We start from the raw sequence: 24,390 nt of genomic DNA, 5'->3' as shown, positions 1-24,390 counted from the left end.
AAAACCTGAACAGCCTACAAGTAACTCAGAGGCTGTTTTGGTTTTATGCTGGTAGCATATTGACATTTTCACTATGCTTCTGAGGGAGAATGGGTTAAAAATTACACAAATTAAACATCATTACTAACAGTAGAAAATGAACCGTAAAACCTGGTAAATGTTTATTATACTCATGGATATGAATACTTAGGTGATGCCAGTTATGAAAGTTCATTGCCTCCAAAAAGTTTGGGGTTTTTTTGCAAAAAACTGATAAATAATTAATCTATGTTTTATTTTTCAGCTTGTAGAAGATCTGATGGAAACTGACAGACTCACTGCACATTTTTGAAAGCATGTGAAGAATTTCATGATAAAGAATACTGTGAAAACATTAAATGTCCTGCTGTGCTGTGCATGTCCTTAACTATGGTAACAAAAACAGGTTATACAGAAGTAGACACTACCGATGTATAGAGTATTTAAAACAGTTTTACAACAACTTTCCTCTGATAAACAATGACAGTCAGTGTTGTTCCAGCCCGGCCTGAACATTTGTACAGTCTGATCTGGACTCGTATTCGCCAACCCATTTGTAGACTTAAGAATAAAGAATAGACTTAGAGCCTAGAAAACTATTTCAGCCTTTGAATATATACATGATAACACTTGTGATTATGTCATTTATATAATGTTCTACATGAAGAATGATGTAGATAGAGGTGGTTAATGTCAAGTTTGACTCAAAATAAATTCTTCTATATTCTAAAATAAAGAATATTCTTTATTCTTAGACTTAAGTCTAAGAATTGTTTGGTGAGTACTGGCCCAGGAGCTTCCTGGTCTGCCATTAGGTCATGCAAGGTTAATGAGACAATGAGCGGACAGTACGAATCCGCATAAGAGGATATGGATGCATTTCTGGAGCTAAACTGCTAGGATGTTTCTTTAGACCCATTTGTTGCACGATGTAGCACATAAGATATAAGTACATAACTTTTCCTTGCCTGCAGGGGCAGTTCTTTCTGCAAATTCTACAGTACACCTAGATCTCATCTGTTTTTTTGTGGTGATCATATGTTAAGCATTTAGTACACATAAATGTGTTGAGAATCATTGTTATGGTAATTGGTTTTTAAAACTTTATTGTAAATGTTAAGTGCAAAAAACCTTTAAAAACATTTCCTTGGGAATTGTTAAGTGTACTTTTCAACTTGTTAACAAGAACTAGCGGCTGAATATGTCAGTGTTTGTTCATTGTAAAAGACCATGTCATCATGTATTGTGAATAAATGCGTGTTGAAGATTACGTAACTTGGTATGACATGATCCACCTCATGTGAAAATGGGTCTTATGCCAGTCTGTGCAATCGGGTCAGGAGTTACCCTGACCGTTTGTGAGACCAGGAAACCTTGTATGACTTTAAAGCGAATTCTGGACCTCACTGCTTAAGTGTGCTGGCTGTCAAGAGCTACATTGGCCACATGTGGCATAATACCCATTACAAACAAGGTGGCTTAAATGTTAATGATTAAAATGTGAAGAACATTTGTGTCTTTGTTGAACATTTTCTAATCAAGCACCCAACTATAGTTTGTGCAACATACTACCGGTAGTATAGTATTTAAAATAATTTGAAAAGAAGTATGGTTGCATTAGGGCGCATCTCCTATTAAAACAAAAGGGCCATGGGCCCTAAGGCGCTCACCTTGGACCAGAAGGAACTTAACTATTCTGGGAAGGTGGAGTTCAAAATAATAAAAGTAATAAAAATGTGGCCTCTAGAGTGTTAACAAGATTTTACTATAGTCATATAAGGAAAAATGCCCCGCCCCTTGGCAGCCATGTTTTTCAAGCAAACGTAACCAGTTTCGAACTCATTCAAGATATCATTGAGACCAATCTTCTGACCAAATTTCATGAAGATTGGACAATAAATGTGGTCTCTAGAGAGTTAACAAGGCAAATGTTGACGCCGCACAATGCACAACGCACAATGGACTATCCGTATTAAGTGTCTGCTCTCTATTTCAAATTGTTTTCATCAGATCTTCACCAAACTTGGTCAGATGTTGTATCTAGATGATGTCTAGGTCAAGTTCGAATATGGGTCATATTGACCTGCCATGACCCATGTTCGAATTTGGCCTAGACATCATCTAGATACAACTTCTGACCAAGTTTGGTGAAGCTCGGATGAAAACTACTTGAATTAGAGAGCGGACACCATGCTCAATGTTTAAAACGCACTAAGTGACCCCGTGACCTAGTTTTTGACCCGGCATGACCCATATTCGAACTTAACCTAGACATCATCTAGATACAACATCTGACCAAGTTTGGTGAAGATCGGATGAAAACAACTTGAATTAGAGAGCGGACTCTTAATACGGACCGACAGACAGACCGACCGAGCGGCAGACAAGCTCACTTCTATATATCCCCCTAAACTTCGTTTGTGGGGGTATAATAATTTGTTATTTGTAGATTCTATTTCTAATTGCTACAGTAGATCAAAGTTCAAAGTAACACACTTAAGTTACAGTGAAAATAGCTTATTTCTCATCAATACTGATCTTTGTACTTGGTTTTCAATTTGCTTCACATAAATGTTGGCCAGAATGATTCCTTCAGTAACAGTCCAAATAAAAAGATATATGTATTTTAATTTATATATGCATTACATATGTACTTTTGATGTCTCCGGACTTTTCAACGAAGTTGTACAATGTTCTGTTAAAGTGCAAGTGTTATGCTAGAGCTAATATATTATAATAAGAAATTATTGATTTAAACCAATTTATTTAAGCTCAATTGCTTAGAGAGCCTAAGGCTTATTTGAAACGCTCTCCGTTTCCTGGGTTTAGAAAGAGTACTTGGTGTCTATGGGGACGATCTAAAGAACGCTCTCATAGTGGGGATCCAACCCATGACCTGCCGATCGCTAGGCGGACACCATATCCACTACACCACTGCGACCTCTGCGATACTAAGCCATATTGGTAGGTTTAAATTAACGCTAGCTGTGACGCAGTCATTTGCTGCCTAAAATTGGTTATGATTGCTAAAATGGCTTCCAAATTCCAATACCTTATTAACTTCAAAGTCTTTATTCATTTATATAAGCTTTAAAAATTTAGCTTTAAAAACTAAGCTTTTAAAAATTATTAAATTGGAATATAATCTCATCAAACCTTGCATTAAATGCCAATTGTCTTTCTTGTTAAATAATATGGCATAATTAGCAAATATTTAGAATAATTAATGTTTATACTTTTTTTATGCACCCAGTAGGGTGGCATATAGCAGTTGAACTGTCAGTCCGTTTGTCTGTCTGTGTGTCTGTCCGAAAACTTTAACATTGGCCATACCTTTTGCAAAATGAAATATAGCAACTTGATATATTTCATGCATGTGTATCTCATGAAGCTGCACATTTTGAGTGGTGCAAGGTCAAGGTCAAAATTAAAAAATATACAATCCAAGGGAAGTAATAAGCTTTAAAAGGGAGATAATTTCTAAGCCTGCCAAATGATATATTGAAATTTTATTTCAAGCGGCGTAATAGAGGGCATTGTCGGGCTACCGTAACCTCGTGAAGAGGCCAGTAGGACCTGTAAATAAACTCTGAAACACACACAGGGCATTGTGTTTCAGTCAAACACATCTCTTGTTTTCAATTTATTCAATAAGAACAACAATGATTTCCATTTAAGTGTTTAAAGTACCAGTGTTGCATGTATCAAGATTAATAACAAACCTTTCCATGCAACATGGAAGCTGCATCATGCAAAATAGGGTCTTATGCCATATGTGGCCAGCACAGCTCCAGAACAGCCTGTGTGGCCTACCGGTCTGGTCAGGAGCTACCCTGTCATCTAATTGAGCCATGCTCTGTGGAAAGGGGGTTTCATGCATGTGTGGAAAGTGTTGTCCCAGATTAGCCTGTGCAGTCTGCACAGGCTTATCAAGTATGACACTCTCCCCTAAACTGGATTTTTGCTAAGAAGAGACTTTTTTCAAAAAGAAAATATAAAAGCGAAAACTGTTGTCCCAGATTAGCCTGGGACTGCATAGGCTAATCTGGGATGACACTTTACGCACATGCATTAAGCCCCCTTTTCACAGAGCACGGCTCAATTGGACCATGAAACTTTGTGTGACTGGCAGACAGGGAGGCTCTTCACAAGATTGCGCAGCTGCCCAGGCTGTTCTGTAGCTGTGCTGGCCGCATGAGGCATAATACCCATTTTCTCATGAAAAGGGTTAAAGTGTGAATGTTTAGAATCACATGATCACAAACAAAGACAAGGTAACACAATTGACTTCTTACATAATAAGCAAACAATAAAACAAAATGATATTAAATCACAACACAAAATATTTATTAAACAATAAATAAATGATTATCTACAAGCCAAAACAAACAACTTGCTGACAACAACCCAAAATCAGATGTACACATCTAATTTTTTAGAAAACAAAGCAAGGTTTGTTTGTAAATAAGGAACTGTTGATAATTTATATCAATCATTTTTGATAATCACCTTGCATCTGAAGTATAGCAATTTTTAGTTGTAGATTGCTTTTAAGTGCAGAAAATATTTGTGTTCTAGATTTCAATTCAAAAGCAGCATTTTTGTTTAAGATTTTCATTAAAAAAAACTTTCTGTAACAAGCAATCATAACAAGAGATGTGTTTGTCGGAAAAACAATGCCCCCTATTGCGCCTCTTTAAAGCCATCTATTCAACCTTTGACCTTGAAGGATGACCATGATTTTTCACCACTCAAAAATGTGCAGCTCCATGAGATACGCATGCATTTTAAATATCTAGTTGCTATCTTCAATATTGCAAAATTTGACCTTAACCTTGAAAGATGACCTTGACCTCTCACCACTCAAAATGTGCAGCTCCATGAGATACACATGCATGCCAAACATCAAGTTGCTATCTTCAATATTTAAAAAGTTATGGCCAATGTTAAAGTTTTCGGACGGACGGAATATTTGACATTTGACCTTGAAGAATGACCTTGATTTTCACCTTTCACCACTCAAAATGTTCATGCATTGCAAACATCAAGTTGCTATGTTCAATATTTAAAAAGTTATGGCCAATGTTAAAGTTTTTGGACGGACGGTATATTTGACCTTGAAGGATGACCTTCACCTTTCACCACTCAAAATGTTCAGCTCCAGGAGATACACATGCATGCCAAATATCAAGTTGCTATCGTCAATAGTGAAAAAGTTATGGCCAATGTTAAAGTTTTTGGACGGACAGACGCCATAGACATTTGACCTTGAAGGATGACCTTGACTTTCACCACTCAAAATGTTTAGCTCCAGGAGATACACATGCATGCCAAATATCAAGTTGCTATCATCAATAGTGAAAAAGTTATGGCCAATGTTAAAGTTTTTGGACGGACGGACAGACGCAATATATTAGAAATTTGACCTTAAAGGATGACCTTGACCTTCACCTTTCACCACTCAAAATGTGCAGCTCCATGCCAAATATCAAGTTGCTATGTTAAATATTGAAAAAGTTATGACCATTAAAGTGTTCGGACAGTTCAACTGCTATATGCCGTCCTACCGGGGGCATAACAAGAGATGTGTTTGTCAGAAACACAATGCCCCCTATTGCGCTGCTTTGAAATAAAATTTCAATATGTCATTTGGCAGGTTTAAAAATTATCTCCCTTTTAAAGCTTATTACTTCCCTTGGATAGTATTTTTTTACTTTTGATCTTAAAGGATGACCTTGACCTTTCACCACTCAAAATGTGCAGCTTCATGAGATGCACATGCATGCCAATATCAAGTTGCTACATTGTATCTTCAATATTGCAAAAGTTATGGCCAATGTTAAAGTTATCGGCAAACGGACAGACAGATAGACAGACAGTTCAACTGCTATATGCCACCCTACAGGGAGCATAAAAAGATGACTTTGAAAATTTTCTTGTTTTTTTTTTGTCAACCTCGTATTAAGCCCTATAACACTGGAATGGTCACTCTGTACTGGAATGGTCACTCTATACTGGAATTCTAAAACAATCACAATTTACAAATGGATCAAGCACATACAACAAAACTGTAAATAAAATATTTAAATAAAACTGTAACAATGCAAAAACAATGCTTGAAAAATGTTCACATGAAGTAAAAGACATTTTGATTTAAACACTGTTGATTAACAATACAGATGTTTGCTGTTCATATTTCAGTACTGTATACATAAACAAGGGACAAAATTGTCACAAAACCAGGTTTTCAGTTGAAAAAAAAGTCTTATAAAGGGAGACAATTCAAAATGTGTATTGTTACCCCCCTTGTGTAAAATTGACCTTGATTTCAATTAGAAAACAAGGGCTGTTTGTAAAACATGCATGCCCCCCATATGGGCTGTCAGTTGTAGTGGAATCCATTGTGTGAATACGTTTTTTGTCACTGTGACCTTGACCTTTGACCTAGTGACCTAAAAATCAATAGAGGTCATCTGCCAGTCATGATCAATGTACCTATGAAGTTTCATGATCCTAGGCCTAATTATTCTTTAGTTATTGTCCGGAAACCATTTTACTGTTTCGAGTCACTGTGACCTTGACCTTTGACCTAGTGACCTGAAAATTGTACAGGTCATCTGCCAGTCATGATCAATGTACCTATGAAGTTTCATGATCCTAGGCCTAAGCGTTCTTGAGTTATCATCCGGAAACCATTTTTATCACCGCCGAAAAAAAATTCGGAGGCGATATAGTAATTGGTCCTGTCTGTCTGTCCGTCCGGCTGAAATTTTGTCCGGAGCATAACTCCAAATCAACTCAATGGATTTACTTCAAACTTATAATATAAACAGATGGCAACTAGGAGAGGTGCAGTGACCAAGAACCATAACTCTAACCACCTTAGTTTTTGAATTATCTCCCCTTTTATATTACTTTAAAGTAAATTTTTGTCTGGAGCATAACTCTAAATATACTAAAGGGATTTACTTGAAACTTGAAATATAAACAGATGGCAACTAAGAGAAGTGCAGTGACCAAGAACCACAACTCTATCTACCTTAGTTTTTAATTATCTCCCCTTTTATATAATTTTTAAGTAAATTTTTGTCCGGAGCATAACTCTAAATCTACTGAAAGGATTTACTTGAAACTTGAAATATAAACAGATGGCAACTAGGAGAAGTGCAGTGATCAAGAACCACAACTCTATCTACCTTAGTTTTTGAATTATCTCCCCTTTTATATAATTTTAAAGTAAATTTTTGTCCGGAGCATAACTCTAAATCTACTAAAGGGAATTTACTTGAAACTTGAAATATAAACAGATGGCAAGTAGGAAAAGTGCAGTGACTAAGAACCATAACTCTATCTACCTTAGTTTTTGAATTATCTCCACTTTTATATAACTTTAAAGTAAATTTTGTCCGGAGCATAACTCTAAATCTACTAAAGGGATTTACTTGAAATATAAACATATGGCAACTAGGAGAAGTGCAGTGACCAAGAACCATAACTTTATCTACCTTAGTTTTTTAATTATCTCCCCTTTTATATAATGTTAAAGTAAATTTTTGTCCGGAGCATAACTCTAAATCTACTGAAGGGATTTACTTGAAACTTGAAACTTAAACAGATGGCAAGTAGGAGAAGTGCAGTGACTAAGAACCATAACTCTATCTACGTTAGTGTTTGAATTAAATCCCTTTATTTAATTTCAAAGTAAATTTTTGTCCGGAGCATAATGAATTATCTCTCTTTATTTGTTTTTACAAATATTATTCTACTCTCTAAAACAAATGTTGTCATACAAGCAACCACATTTCAGCGGGGATTTGGCACTACTGTGACAAGCTCTTGTACTATTTCAAGTCACTGTGACCTTGACCTTTGACCTAGTGACCTGAAAATCAATAGGGGCCATCTGCCAGTCATAATCAATGTGCCTATGAAGTTTCATGATCCTAGGCCTAAGCGTTCTTGAGTAATCATCCGGAAACCATCTGGTGGACGGACCGACCGACGGACCGACCGACATGTGCAAAACAATATACCCCCTCTTCTTTGAAGGGGGGCATAAAAAAAGTCTGATAAAGAGAGACAACTCAAAATCAAAATGTGCATTGTTACTGATTGTTCATAGTTATATAGTTGTTTCAAAATCAATCTATTTTTAGTTGTGGCGACCTTGACCTTGGAGATATTGACGTAATTCTTTCATGCGACACACCGTCCAATAATGGTGAACAAATGTGCCAAATTATTTTAAAATGTCACAATGAATGACATAGTAATGGCCCAGACAAGCTCATTTATGGCCATTTTTGACCTTCAAACTCTTGACCTTGGAGATATCAACGTGTTTCTTTCGCGCAACACACCGTTTAATGATGGTGAACAAAGGTGCCAAATGATTTTAAAATCTCACAATGAATCACAAAGTAATGGCCCAGATAAGCTAATTTATGGCCATTTTTGACCTTCAAACTCAAATTGTGACCTAGACCTTGGAGACATCGACGTAATTCTTTCGCGCGACACACCGTCTAATGATGGTGAACAAATGTACCAAATGATTTTAAAATCTGACAATGAACGACAAAGTTATGGCCCAGACAAGCTTGTTCCGCCCGCCAGCCAGCCCACCCACCTGCCGACATTCGCCAATCTAATAACCAGTTTTTTTCTTTAAAAAATCTGGTTAAAACGGATAACAATGTAGAATCAGATGAAAAAATAACATCAAAGACCTGCATATACATAATTCAAGACACATACAATCTCCATCTATTGCACAAAATAACATTCCACATAGTTTGATATCAATAATAAAACAAGAGGGCCTGAAAGGCCCAAAGTCGCTCACCTGAGATAACAAGATATTATTGGGACAAATCTTCTGACCAAGTTTCATGAAGATTGAAAATTAAATCTGGCCTCTAGAGTGTTAACAAGGTTTTACTATAGCCATATAAGGAAAAATGCCCCGCCCCCTGGCAGCCATGTTTTTCAACCAACCGGCATCATTTTTTAAGTCGTCCAAGATATTATCGGGATGAATCTTCTGACCAAGTTTCATGAAGATCAGACAGTAAATGTGGCCTCTAGAGTGTTAACAAGATTTTACTTAAGCCATAAAAGGAAAAATGTCCCGCCCCTTGGAAGCCATGTTTTTCAAGCAAGCATAATTATTTTCGAACTCATCCAAAATATCATTGAGACCAATCTTCTGACCGAATTTCATGAAGATTGGACAATAAATGTGGCCTCTAGAGTGTTAACAAGGTTTTACTAAAGTCATATATAGCCATATAAGGAAAAATGCCCCTGGTGGCCATGTTTTTAAAGCAACCAAATCCATTTTCGAACTCATCCAAGATATCATTGGGATAAATCTTCTGACCAAGTTTCATGATGATTGGAAAATAAATGTGACCGCTAGAGTGTTAACAAGGTTTTACTATAGCCATATAATGAAAAATGCCCCGCCCCCGTGGTGACCATGTTTTTCAACCAACCAGCATCATTTTCAAACTCGTCCAAGATATTATTGGGATGAATCTTCTGACCGAGTTTCATGAAGATCGGACTATAAATGTGGCCTCTAGAGTGTCAACAAGATTTTACTATAGCCATATTAGGAAAAATGCACCGCCCCTTGGCAGCAATGTTTTTCAAGCAAAAGTTACCATTTTCAATCTCATCCAAGATATCATTGGGACAAATATTCTGACTAAGTTTCATGGAGATCGGAAAATAAATGTGGTCTCTAGAGTGTTAACAAGGTTTTACTATAGTCATATTAGGAAAAATGCCCCGCCCCCTGGCAGCCATGTTTTTCAACCAACCGGCATCATTTTTGAACTAGTCCAAGATATTATTTGGATGAATCTTCTGACCAAGTTTCATGAAGATTGGACAATAAATGTGGCCTCTAGAGTGTTAACAAGATTTTACTATAGCAATATATAGCCATATAAGGAAAAATGCCCTGCCCCTTGGCAGCCATGTTTTTCAAGCAAAGGTTACCATTTTTGAACTCATCCAAGATATCATTGGGACAAATCTTCTGACCAAGTTTCATGAAGATCGGAAAATTAATGTGGCCTCTAGAGTGTTAACAAGGTTATAGCCATATAAGGAAAAATGCCCCGACCCCTGGCGGGCATGTTTTTCAACCAACCGGCATCATTTTCAAACTCGTCCAAGATTTTATTGGGATGAATCTTCTGACCATGTTTCATGAAGATCAGACAATAAATGTGGCCTCTAGAGTGTTAACAAGATTTTACTATAGCCATATATAGCCATATAAGGAAAAATGCCCCGCCCCTTGGCAGCCATGTTTTTCAAGCAACGTAACCATTTTCGAACTCATCCAAGATATCATTGAGACCAATCTTCTGACCAAATTTCATGAAGATTGGACAATAATGTGGCCTCTAGAGAGTTAACAAGGCAAATGTTGACGCTGCACAAAGCACGACGCACGACGGACAAAAGGCGATCACAAAAGCTCATCATGAGCACGTTGTGCTCAGGGGAGCTAAAAATGAAACCCTTCTTAAGTTTCAAATATAAGGAGAAACTGTAGAATAAGGTATTATAACAAGACTGCTAGACAATTCATAAATTCATAGTGGCCATTAAGGTGAAATAAAGGTATAAGTGGTGGTAATTTTTAGAAAAATAGAGCTCTTATAGCAAGTTTTAAATAAACTTTGAGAATCAACATAGTTTTTATACAAATGTTGGGACAATTAATCTCAAATAGGGAAAGCAGGAAAAACAGTTCAAAAGTAAGATTGTACTTCCAAAATCCGCACTTATGGCATAAATGAATATTAAGTACTGGTAGTTTTCTTACCTTTCAATAATATATTGGCATATTTAAAAAACAAAATGTAAATGTTGATCAAATGTTAAGGTAAAGACTACCAATCAAATGTATAATAATGTATTTAACTTTAAATCAGTCTTTTATAAATATTGGATTTATTATGAATTAAATAAAACTTATTTTTAGCAATGTTAAAGGTACTGGCCAATTATAAAAAAAAATCGGATGTAAGAGAACAAAATTTTGTGATAGAGAACTCATTTCCCTCACAATTCCAGCTTAAATAGGTTTATAGGTGTGAACCAATGGATAATATCAACAACAACAATAGAGTTCTATAGCAATAAATATGTATATCATATCATATATAATCATTTTAAATCCATAAATTGTTTATTTTTTAAGCCAAAAATTTATTGTAAATAATTTGGCCGTGCTCTGTGAAAAGGGGGTTTAATTCATATGCGTAAAGTGTCGTCCCAGATTAGCCTGTGCATAATCAGGGACAAAACTTTCCGCCTAAACTGGATTATTGCTAAGAAGGACTTCAAACAAAAACTACCATAAATGGGAGTGCAGACTGCACAGGCAAATCTGGCACGACACTTTACGCTCATGCATTAAACCACATGTTCACAGAGCAATACTCATTTATTTAGTGGTAGAAAAAAGCATCTGCCTCCCACTTGTTATAAATATTGTATTGTACTACACATGTACATACATGATTTTCATGTTTTTTCTTCAATAGTATGTACATACGTAAAACCCACAACATTCAGTACATAAACACACAGTAAACAGGGCCTTATGCATGGGCCCAAATTGTCTTCCCAGATTAGCCTGTGCAGTTAGCACATGCTTATCAGGACAACCCTTTCCGCTTTTATGGAATTTAGTGTTCAAAGGATGATCACTGAGCTAATAGAGGTTCATGTTGAGCACCATTGTCCAAGTTGTGTTGTGTGTTTGTGAATATTGTCTCCTCCTCCTCCTCAGTGTCCTCCTCCGACTGAGATCCCTCCGGCATGGCCCGCACGTCATTGTACCACTGCTTGGTGAGATTGGTCATCTGGGTCTTGGCATCACGGACCTCCTGTACATGAAATAGCAACATCAGTTATTTGTTGTTGAAAGGCAAATTTGGAATCAGAAAAGTTTGAGCCACTGGATCAGGGGGGAGTCATGTGTTGGCCATTTAAGTTAAAAAAAACACTAATGTGGGCTTCAAATGTGCATTTCTTAGTGCCAACAATTCTTTTACAAAAGAAAATCAATATTACATTTTCATGTAAAATAGCCCCTGCTATACTATAATATTTATTTTAACAAGAGATGTGTTTGTCAGAAACACAATTCCCCCTACTGCGCCGCTTTTTTTATATATTTTTTTTTTATTATATACCTTTAAAAAATATTACTTCCCTTGTGAAAATGATCTGTACCTGCCAAATGATAAATAGAAATTATCTCCCTTTAAAGCTTGTTACTTCTCTTGGATTTGTTTTTTTACCTTTGACCTTGAAGGATGACCTTGAACTTTTACCGCTCAAAATATGCAGCTCCATGAGATACACATGCATGCCAAATATCAAGTCGCTATCTTCCATATTGCAAAAGTTATGGCCAATGTTAAAGTTTTCGGACAGACATACAGACGGATGGACGGACTGATGGACAGTTTAACTGCTATATGCCACCCTACCGGGGGCATAAAAAGTCTCACATGTTGTTGTGAATACCTGCATTAAGCAACCCCATCTGTTTAACGACCATTACACATTCCTACTGTGCTATTTCTGATAAAGAAGGCAATAATTAGCAACCACCTCTATTCTGTGCCCTAGGACCATATAAGTCTTCTTCCCTTTTTAAAAATGTTTAATCGTTAAGCAACCGCATGTCAGTACTGTAGCAACTGCGCTAAGCAACTGTCCTATTCACTACACAATAAAGCAAAACCGATTGTTATCTGATGTGTATTTTAATTACAAACCTGCTGAGTGAATCTGCGAGTGAAGAACGGCATCAGGTAGCGAGCGTCTATTCTCACAAATCCCTTGGTCTTTGGGGAGGATCGAGAGAAACTGACCTCCGCCTCACTTTCTGTGACCTCTGACAGATGCTCGGAATCCACAGTGTCACCCTTGAACCATGATACAATATAGGTATAACCATAGCAACAGAGGGGAGGCCATAATGATTCATGGTTGAGTAGTTAATATTCCATTTAACTGGTAGTTTATTATATACTATGTAATTTTTTTTAATTACAAATAGCGTCCACTCTTTTAACATTTTTTATATTACATAATATATTTTTGCACAAGTCCCTTATGGAAAGCATTATGAAGGATTCATTTAGATATATAGAGAATAATAGGTTAGTGTTGATTATAGATCAGGTTTATCATGCAAGGCTTAGAAAACAAAAAGCACGAGCCTTGGCGAGTGCTTTTTCGTTTTCGTGCCGAGCATGATAAACCTGATCTATAATCAACACTAACCTATTATTCTATTTATCCCACTTTTTATTCAGTAAACTTTTTTTATTTAAACAAAATAAGTTTTCATGAGTGTTTGTCGTACTTTGATAATGACTGTAGTGTAACCAAGGTCAGTGTATTACTCCGCGTTCCAAAAATAACCGCTGATCAAATAATCATTTTTTTAAATCAGAATATCATTCTGTAACAAAGTGTCGAGCGTTATTAATTACAATTTTAATCATATTGAATTGCAAATCTTTAAGTTTTATGATATCAATATGACATTAAGTTGTTATATACAAGGAACTACATTTGTTTACAACGTAGCCTAACACCACACACAATTCACTTTCGATATCAAACTATCGAGTCGATCACGAGGTGCACAATATTTGCTGCTTTGTTATAATATGTGGTTATTTCGTGACGAAATAACAAAGATTACTTGGATTTAAGCTAATTATATACATTAACATTTTGAATGTTGAAAGTGGCACCAAAGAATTGTGAGGCAAAGTTGTTCGAACTAGAGAAAGACATTTGCTGGTGAAGTGACTGGGTGGGGCGAACATCAAGATCAACTTGTTCGACGGTAGACAGTGGTTGTCTAGGCTGCATTTCGGCCATAGTTTCGGTGCATGAAGGTGAACAAGAGGAATCTGTTGGATTGTAACATTTACTGGACTGAGCAAGAATGATCACTTTTGCTGCTGTTCAACAGATATGTTGGAATAATTGGTTATGGACTGGACATTTTTGTGCCCTGTTATGGCCATGGTTTCAGTGGGTGGAATGTTTGCATTTCGAAGTTTTTGGACCAGTAATTTGCAAACTGAGTGGTTCGTTATTCTCTTGTGCTTGAGAAAGCCGGCGTCTTTTGCCATGGCCTTCAGCATCTGACCTAACTTGTTGACACCCAATTGTTGACGCAAGAATCACCGGGATGCAGTGTCTTTGTGCGTATTGCCAGATAGAAAAGATGCTTTGAAGAAAAATCAGATGGACGCATATCCGAGTACAGCTTGTAAATGAACACAGGATTTCTTGGTCCAGACGATTGTTTTCTACGGTCAAAGGGGAGCAACTCGAACTGACTTCTTCAAAGGGGAGCAACAACAACAGAACCTATTTGCATAGTGTTAAATTTACCTAATACTAGGTTTTAATGACAATAAATGACAAAAAACTCGTTTTTGCTACTTTCCTTTGTTTTAAGGTCATTAAGATTGACAAACATTTGAGATTGTTTTTATTATTGATGCACTTGGCAAATACAGGTGACGAGGTGCGTGGGAAAAAGTAGTCCCGGTTCGGCAGTTGATGACGTCATTTCGTGCCATTGATTATAGCCTTGCCGTTGATTATAGATGAAATTTAATCAACGGGGCTTTAATCAACCGATTTCGCTGTAAAAGTGGGATAAAAATGAATATCAAAATGTTGAAGATCTATAATCACTCAAAACCAACAAATACTTTGTAAGATAAAGTTAACCCATCAATACATCAGTGTTCTTTATAGCAATAGTAAAAATTTCAAAGCTAGATGTGGTATGGAAACATTGATTTAACGAGATACAAAATGTTCAGACAATAAATGTGACCTCTAGAGTGTAAGCAAGGTTTTCCTAAGCTTTTATTTGTTGTGGGACGATATATTCCATTTTAATTTTTGGCTACAATATCCAAATATTTACCAACCACCAATCGATAAGGGCAGCGTCCGAAGCATGACCTATGTGTCATGAATTATTGTTATGCTATAAATAAGGAGAGCTCAAAGGAGGACGTCATGCTCTTAGCGACTGAGCAGGATAAACATATTTAAAGAAACAGAGCGTGCGAAAATGAAAGTTTATGTGGGGCAATACATAACTGAATAGAACTTTGTCAAGGAAAGAATGGGGATTTCCCATGATTTGGAAGTTGCCTGTTATCTACTTTAATATTGCCCTGACCTAATAGAAAGCACAGGCAAGTGCGCTCCAAATTATGCAAATTTACCCAAACAAAATTACTCCAATCCTGACTCAAGATCATCCGTAAAATGAAACAAGATGACATCATGAAACCTTTTTCAGATGCTAAAGAGTAGCAGAATGTTTGTATTTTAACGTTTTTACACCAATTTTACTTGTTTCAGGGTCTTCCTATTGTAATTAACTTTCATATGGCACGTTTTGTTGTTGAAAGTTTTTCTATAGCATAATAGTAGTGGGCAAAGTTTATGGATATTTAATCTGCTATGCAATCTTAAATAACCTAAACAATCAATGCTTTTGTCGGAGTTAATATAAGAACAGTGACTATGATACTTAACACTTACAAATTCTTTTGTTTTACTCAGAGATATTTCACCATCTGTTTTCTTTTTTCGACTCATTTTTTCTTTCTTCTCTGCCTTTAAAAACTGAAATTGGCAAAAACAATTGGCAATACAACAATAGGCAATACAATTTTAACAGTTTCTTTCAACAGTTACTATATTAAAAGACATTAAATAAAATTGATGACAAGAAAAAAACTAACTCCACAAGTGTGGATTTGCTTTATTTGGCTGACATTACATTTTGTGGATTACCTTAATAGGACATATTTGTTGGATCTTAATTTGGTTGATTTAATACATTGTCTGATATAACATTCCTGATGCAACCATCCATTGAACTTTTTATTTTGTGGATTACAAGACTCACACAAATCTACTTAAATTATTGTCAGACGGTTAATAAAGGTTTTACAGTATATAAACACATAAATTGTACTTTCTTCTAAACCAACATTCTCAAAAGACATGGCAACATCACCATACATATCAGAACTGTTCTAACTTAACCTTTAATTATTATGAACACTTTATCAATTATTCAGCGGCCCTGACTGATAAAGACTGAAGTTTCATGATGAGCACATTAAAAACTGAATTATTATACCTTTCAATAATTTTTATTTAGCTGATTTAGTAAAAAGGCATTTCGTGCTAAACTAACCTATTCACATAATAAAATCAAGTCTAGCATGGCAGTCAACTGCTTGGATAACATAATTCTTTGTTAAAAACAATATATTTATGATATAAACATCATTTGTAGCCTATATAAACTCTTGGGTACTAGTATTCTTAAAATGTCTAACAACATTCTTCATTCTTAAGTCTAAGTATGGGTTGTTAAATACAGGCCATTGGCTAGTGGATTACAACAATAAATGTGAAGGCTGTAACGCTGTTGACTCACTTTCATAATGGGCATGGTGGCCCCTCCTAGGAAGATGATGGTGAACAGCACAATGATGAGGGTTGTGGTCACTATCACATACTTTTTCTCCTTCGACTCAAACTCCAGGTGCAGACTTAGAGCAAAGGCAATGGCTCCTCTTAAACCTATAAACAAAACATTATTGTCCGTTCAGCTAGGGGAGGTATGACCACAACTAGCCCTTTACCTTTCAGATACACACTTTGACGTGTATTCAGTCCCATGGTAAAATCTAACTAAATTTAAGTACATTGTTACTAGTTTAACCCTTTACCACTTTGTCTTAGATATGTATTTTCACGGATTTGTATTCCCTTAGAAAGTTACATTTAATTAAATACATTTCTTACTAAATTCAAGTTTGAAAGGCTTCATTTCCAACCCTTAGTTACTGATGAGTAGCAAAGAGCATAAAACCTGAACCTGCCATTTTTACTTTGCTTTTGAGTGGGAAAGGGTTAAAATGTTAAAGGCTACATTTCCAATGTTAATGCACTACTGATCAACAGGCAGAATAAAGCCTGAACAGACTGTGAGTTACTTGCCAGCTGTTCTGGTTATATTCTGCTTGCATATAGCCATTTTTACTTTGCGTCTGAGCAGGAAGGGTTAAAATAGGCCACACCCTGCTCAACAGCTACTATGACGAACATTTCCAGCTTTCTCTGGCCCATGTATTACTCATAGTTTTATGATAACCATGGTTAATCTGCTATTTCACATAAATTTGATAAGCATTTTGAATTTAACACTGGCCATTTCAGTGCATCGTATTAACCACTTCTAAAGAATTCAAGCTTCATAGCGAAGTGTCTTGCAACAAAGAAAGAGAAATGTATCTCCAAAGTTCAACCAAGTTTAATCTAAGCAATGTAAACACGTAAAATTTGTGTACAAGTAGATCTAGCAAAATTAAGTTTTTATGAAATCGCATAGCAAATTTAATTTCCAAGTCTGCAGCAACCCTTTGAGAAATCAGTGTAGTGTAACCTGCACATACCACTAAACCACATGATGAACTGCTGTTTCCTGGTGATCTTGTGCTCCCGGAAGTAGTTGGAGATGAAAGACAGTGGGAAGATGTTGGCAGCTCGACCAAGAAGGATCAATATCTAAAAAAGGGTTAGAATATCTTACGAAGGAAGTCCAGTAAAAACACTTGATATTGTACAAAACTAGAACAATTATTATATATTTAATTAAAACAACAAGTTATGCAAAAAAGGACAACATTTAATAAATTCATATTTAATTGCAGATGTTTTTAAAATGTACTTATTTAGCCTTAAGGGGCCAATATATTTCAAAATATCAAATATAACAGTAAACTGCTGAAGTAATTTCATATCTTCTGAGCAAGAATTGAACAAGTGAAATGGTTGTACAGTTTTTTAATTTTTATTTTGTTATCTTCCAAATAAGGATTGAACAAGTATCACAACTTTGTTTTAAGCTTTATCTAATGACATGGTCCATGAATAAAAATAATAATTGTCCAGGATCATGTATGGTTCATAACATTTCTGCAAATACCCGGTAGTATTTTTTATAACTGAATAAAAAAACACATTCTGAAAATATTTCAACACATATTGAGCAAGAGTGAACCTATTCTATTTGATTGTCTAGCAGACAAAATACTGCAAAATCATTTTAATATGTTCATCAGCATCAAATTAAGTTGTAAATAACATTATTTTGTGGACTTGTTAATGCACAAATATCTGAATTTTGCCAAAAAACAAATCGTTTGAATATGCTTTGATAATAATTTGATTTAAACAAGAGCTGTCACCATAGGATGATTTATGCCCCCTATAAACGCTAAGTTAGAAGTTATGAGCTTTTTTCGAAACCTAAACGCAGATTTCGAAACCTAAACGCAGACCCTAAGTCAAGGTCAAGGTCACAGGGGTCAAAATTTTTGTGCGTATGGAAAGGCCTTGTTCATATACACATGCATGCCAAATATGAAATTGCTATCTGAAGCGACATAGAAGTTATGAGCATTTTTCGAAATCTAAACGCAAAGTGTAACAGACAGACATACGGACGGACGGACAGTCCGATCACTATGTGTCCTCCTTCAGGGGCATAAAAAATGTCTTAGAATATCAAAATAAATCAGAAAGCCACATAAACTAGAGAGCAGACACCATGCTAAATCCTTGAAATGCACTAAGTGACCCAGTGACCTAGTTTTTGACCCGGCATGACCCATATCCGAACTTGACCTAGATATTGTCTAGATACAACTTCTGACCAAGTTTGGTAAAGATCTGATGAAAACTATTTGAATTAGAGAGCGGACACGAAAAGTGTGACAGACTGACAGACTGACAGACAGACTGACAGACAGACTGACAGACAGACTGACAGACAGTGCGAAAACTATACACCCCCTTTTCTTCGAAAGGGGGCATAAAAATATGTTTCTGCAAGTGGGGAGAGGGAGTAACTTGCAGGAGTTAATCACATGCCAATTAACTAGTCCATTGTAATGAAAAACAAAATTATATTTAATGTAAGCTTATTATGGTGCTTAATTTTCAATCAAGCTTAAGTGCTTTTAAATATTTCTGATAATGTTAAGAACATTCATTTATTAGAAATGACACTTGTACAGCGGCTCCAAAAGATATTTACAGGAAATGAAAAGTGTCAGCTAAGGACACAATTTAATGATCTCCGCTTGTATAGAATCTGGATTTATCTCGATTGCGAAACCAACACAGGTTATGTGTGTCATTGTATGGTAACATTAATGTCTTTTGTGGCTACCGTTATTTGGTGTTAAAAAAAATTAACATCAGGAATATTTGTTCGTTGGGATCTTAAATTCGTATATCAATCTACCCACAAAATCTACAAAGACTTAAGTCACATGATTAATTATCATTTTGCAGTAGTTTCCATCTTGACTCTCAAAGTACACCCAATTAGTAAGTCACATGCCTATTGCAAGACAACACACCAACACCAAAACGGAATATTAATATCCAGACTACAACATGAATTCATTAAAACAGCAAACGATTTGTCAATTCATATGTAACATAATGAGCCATGCTCTGTGAAAAAAGGGGTTAAATGCATGTGCATAAAGTGTTGTCCCACATAAGCCTGTGCAGTCTGCACAGGCTAATCAGCAAAGACACTCTCCGCCTCAACTAGTTTTTTGCTAAAAAGAAACTTTCTTTAAACAGAGAATATCATACAAGCTGAAAGTGTCATCCTGTATAGCCTGTGCAGACTTGGACTTGCTACGCTAATCTGGGACGACACTTAACGCACTAGCATTAAACCCCCCTTTAACAGAGCATGGCTCATATATATTTGTTGAGTGACCATAAAATATGTGTTTCATTCTTCAATATAACAGCTTTTTACAACAGAATAACACCACCATGGATTTTGTTTAAGAAACTAAATTGTATGAAAAAATATATTCACCCTTGTGAAAAATACTTATTATTTACATATAAATAAATGTTAAATTTGTAAGTAAGACCGAACAAAATTAAACAAAGCACACTTACTATACTCCAAACTATCAGAGCAGGCTCAAATACTAGCGTGAAACTAAAAAATGCCAGGCCAATGTAAGCAAACACACATGTCTCTGCAATAAACAAATACATGGCCTAAATTAAACTTATGAAAAGTGTGGACTGGTCTTGATTAACGTACTATCACACTATTAATCCTAAACTACAACATTAGTATGGGAAATACACTGTCACCAAAACACAAATAGATCATGCTGTGTTGTTTATATAAAGTTTCAACTTTTCAGACTTCATGCTTATAGGTAACTACAACGTAAAACTGTTTTTTTTCCACATATATCTTTAAGTTACTAGCAGATACTAAGTGAAACAGTAAATTTTCCATGTAATGTAAAAAAAAAAAATATTTAATGAACCTTAAGGCCTAATTATTTTATTTTAATATTGTTTGTTTCCCTTCCGCAACTCATGCTTATGTAAGTTTGGTGGTTATGTCGGACAATTATTTCATTTTTTTAAGGTTTTGTTTAGTTTTTGATATTTACTAAGACTATTTGTCTGTTTGCAAAGTCATGGTATTTTGTTCGTAATCAATCACAAATGTTTGTTCATTAACACTGACAATTTACTTAATAAGTTCCTTTTGATATATGTATGCCTCCAATTTTGCCAAAATACACGATGTTGGTTGTTCTATTTTCTTCAGCCCCATTAAAATTTAAAATAATGCAATCTGAGAGAAAGATATATGCCCTGAGTGACGCATTCCTCATAGAAATCTTCTAAAGAATATTCACTTTTCATGACAATCCTTCAAAAGACACAGAAGATGGACATGAAAATGGAGGATCAAACTGTTGCTCTTCAAGAATGACCTTGACCTTCAGCTGGTATGACTGACTCATGCCTTAAGCACATCTTCTCAATGACCAAAACATTTTAACCATACAAAATCTTCAAAGGGTTTAGGAGATGTGGACCAGGTGCACACATAGAGAATAAAAGGTATAGAAGATGTGGACATGGAGCACAAATAGAGGATAAAGGGTATAAGAGATGTGGACCAGGAGCACAAATAGAGGATAAAGAGTATAGGAGATGTGGACCAAGAGCACAAATAGAGGATAAAAGGTATAGGAGATTCTGACAAGGAGCACAAATAGAGGATAACTGGTATAGGAGATGTGAACAAGGAGCACATATAGTGGATAAAGGGTAAAGAAGACGTGGACAAGGAACACAAATAGAGGATAAAGGGTAAAGGAGATGTGGACAAGGAGCACAAATATTGGATAAAGGGTATAGGACATGTGGACAAGGAGTACACAATAGAGGATTAAGGGTATAGGAGATGTGGACAAGGAGCACAAATAGAGGGTAAAGGGTATAGGAGATGTGGACCAGAAGCACAAATAGAGGATGAAGGGTATAGGAGATGTGAACCATGAGCACAACTAGAGGATAAAGGGTAAAGGATATGTGGACAAGGAGCACAACTAGAGGATAAAGGGTTAATGATATGTGGATAAGGAGCACAAATAGAGAATAAAGGGTTTAGGAGATGTGGACCAGGAGCAAAAATAGAGGATAAGGCATATACTAGTATGAGATGTTGACAAGGAGCTTACATAGAGGATAACGGGTATAGGAGATGTGGACAAGGAACACAAATAGAGGATGAATGGTATTGATGTGGACAAGAAGCACATAAAGAGGATAAAGGATATAGGAGATGTGGACCAGGAGCACAAATAGTGGATAAAGGGTAAAGAAGATGTGGACAAGGAGCACAAATAGAGGATAAAGGTTATAGGAGATGTTGACAAGGAGCACAAATAGCGGAAAAAGGTATAGGAGATGTGCACAAGGAGTACAAATAGAGGAAAAGGGTATAGGAGATGTGGACAAGGAGCAAAAATAAAGGATAAAGGGTATAGGAAGATGTAGACCAGGAGCACAAATAGAGGATAAAGGGTATAGGAGATGTGGACAAGGATAACAAATAGAGGATAAAGGGTATAGGGGATGTGGACAATGAGCACAAATAGAGGATAATGGGTATAGGAAATGTGGACCAGGAGCACTAATAGAGTATAAAGGGTATAGGAGATGTGGACAAGGAGCACAAAAAGAGGATAAAGCGTATAGGAGATGTGGACAAGGAGCACACATAGAGGATAAAGGGTAAAGGATATGTGGACAAGGAACACAAATAGAGGATAAGGTTATAGGATTTGTGGTAAAGGAGCACACATAGAGGATAAAGGGTACAGGAGATGTGGACAAGGAGCACAAATAGAGGATAAGGGTATATGATTTGTGGACAAGGAGCACAAATAGAGGATAAAGGGTATAGGAGATGTGGACAAGGAGCACAAAAAGAGGATAGAGTGTATAGTAGATGTGGACAAGGAGCACAAATAGAGGATGAATGTTATAGGTGTGGACAAGAAGCACAAATAGAGGATAAATGGTATAGGAGATGTGGACAGGTCCACACATAGAAGATAAAGGGTAAAGGAGATGTGGACGAGGAGCATAATAGAGGATAAAGGGTATTGGAGATGTGGACAAGGAGCACAAATAGAGGATGAATGTTATAGACGTGGACAAGGATAGTATGGTATAGGAGATCCAGCTTAGGAGCACAAATAGAGGATAACGGGTATAGGACATGCGGACAAGGAGCACAAATAGAGGATAAAGGGTATAGGAGATGTGGACCAGGAGCACAAATAGAGGATAAAGGGTATAAGAGATGTTGACAAGGAGCACAAATAGAGGATAAATGGTATAGGAGATGTGGACAAGGAGCACAAATTGAGGCTCAAACTGTTGACTTTAAGTATAACCTTGACCCCACATGACAGAATCTTGCCTCATGAACTCAGTCAAGATTAACTTAAGTTTCATGACAATCTTGTAAAATGTATATGAGATGTTGAGCAAACACTTAAGTATTAATGACTGATGAACAAACAAACCACTTTGAGGCATGGGATTAATTCAATACGTTTTTCTTTGGTCTATAAATGTAATGTGGCTGCAAAGAAATGCCAGGTCCGTTGCAAGAGGGGACACAAACAATATTTTATTTTAGGCCTATCAAATGACCAACCTAACACTTTCATGCAGGTATTAACACTGAAGATAAACAATTTAAACTGTTGGAAAAGAAAAATTCATGCAAAATACAACATGTGTATACCACTACTTAATGAATATTAGTAATATGTTGAAATTTACTACATATTAATGAACCATCAAAGAAAGCGCACTGCACTCATATAGATACACATACATATATGCATAGCAGAACAAAACTACATCCCTCATTCAGACCTTGGTTCAAATGGTATACTATTTGCATATACAACAGATTACTTCATGATTAAAAAGTAAGATTGATACTTAAATGACCTTGAAAGTAGGCTTACCTTCACAAAGTATTAATCAGTAGTGTTTATTTGTCTGATCATTTGAATGTGAATACCATATTCATCAGTATTCCATTTCTATAAGCCATAAAACTGTGGTCAATCAATTTATAAAAGTGTTCAAACATATGCCAGTAAGTAACAACTATCCTACTTGAGTCAGGTAGAGGTAGAAAGAATTTCATGACCATTCCCCCACAATTTGTGGTCAGGCCAGGAATCTGAGCTAGACGGCCAAGATTTCCAATATCAACAAGAAATGTGTTTGTCAGAAAAACTATGTCCCCTTCTGCGCCGCTTTGATTTAGTTTTTTTTACCTTTGACCTTGAAGGATGACCTTGACCTTTTACCACTCAAAATGTGCAGCTACATGAGATACACATGCATGCCAAATATGAAGTTGCTATCTTCAATATAACAAAAGTTATTGCAAAATGTTAAAGTTGGCGCAAACAGACCAACAGACCAACAGACAAGGCAAAAACAATATGTTCTCCACTATAGTGGTGGGGGACATAAAAATGGACAAATTCGCTTCACAATTATTTTTTTTATACATAAAATTCATGAAAGACCTGATAAATTCAACTTTAATGTAGTTGTGCATTTTTTATTTAGTTATCCTTGTTTTTCTGGAAAGAAACCAGAATGACAACTTTCCATTCATGCTTTAAATAACTAAAACACACTATTCAGAGTGTTCAAGCCATTAAAAGAAAGAGAAAAACTGCCCAATTTTAAGCTTATACAATGCCTGAAGATAGAACCCCTGGGATCCCAATTGTGCCTAACTTACTTTGTAAAAAAAATCATACTCCTCTTGGTTATATTTCAATAGTTTACAAATAACTAACTGGGTCC

At 36.0% G+C, this 24,390-nt stretch overlaps 2 protein-coding genes across 13 annotated transcripts in view; one reads left to right on the top strand and one right to left on the bottom strand.

The window, feature by feature from the left end:
• The window catches only part of LOC127844928 (cleavage and polyadenylation specificity factor subunit 1-like), a 61,572-nt gene extending 60,044 nt beyond the window's left edge, over positions 1 to 1,528 (top strand). For all 10 annotated transcript variants that reach the window (XR_008032974.1, XM_052375481.1, XM_052375480.1 and 7 more), the window contains one exon: positions 284 to 1,528. Coding sequence is in view for 9 of the 10 variants with exons in the window: in XM_052375481.1 (XP_052231441.1) it covers positions 284 to 331 (48 nt within the window). In the remaining variant the exon portion in view is untranslated. The remainder of the gene's footprint in view (positions 1 to 283) is intronic.
• A 2,120-nt stretch (positions 1,529 to 3,648) lies between these two features.
• Positions 3,649 to 24,390, bottom strand: part of LOC127844932 (sodium/hydrogen exchanger 8-like) — a 51,285-nt gene continuing 30,543 nt past the window's right edge. The window contains exons 11-17 of one of the 3 annotated variants that reach the window (XR_008032975.1): positions 20,122 to 20,204; positions 17,583 to 17,694; positions 16,562 to 16,707; positions 15,652 to 15,735; positions 12,834 to 12,983; positions 5,759 to 11,933; positions 3,649 to 5,469 (exon numbers count right to left, since the gene is read on the bottom strand). Coding sequence is in view for 2 of the 3 variants with exons in the window: in XM_052375494.1 (XP_052231454.1) it covers positions 11,751 to 11,933; positions 12,834 to 12,983; positions 15,652 to 15,735; positions 16,562 to 16,707; positions 17,583 to 17,694; positions 20,122 to 20,204 (758 nt within the window). In the remaining variant the exon portion in view is untranslated. Of the gene's footprint in view, positions 11,934 to 12,833; positions 12,984 to 15,651; positions 15,736 to 16,561; positions 16,708 to 17,582; positions 17,695 to 20,121; positions 20,205 to 24,390 lie in introns of all 3 variants that reach the window. The other 2 variants (XM_052375494.1, XM_052375495.1) reach the window with 2 other exon arrangements.

This window comes from Dreissena polymorpha, chromosome 9 (genome assembly GCF_020536995.1).
Source record: "Dreissena polymorpha isolate Duluth1 chromosome 9, UMN_Dpol_1.0, whole genome shotgun sequence".
NCBI classification, from domain to species: domain Eukaryota; kingdom Metazoa; phylum Mollusca; class Bivalvia; order Myida; family Dreissenidae; genus Dreissena; species Dreissena polymorpha.
The sequence above is the reverse complement of the archived record's forward strand: the minus strand, read 5'-3'. Positions and strand labels throughout refer to the sequence as shown.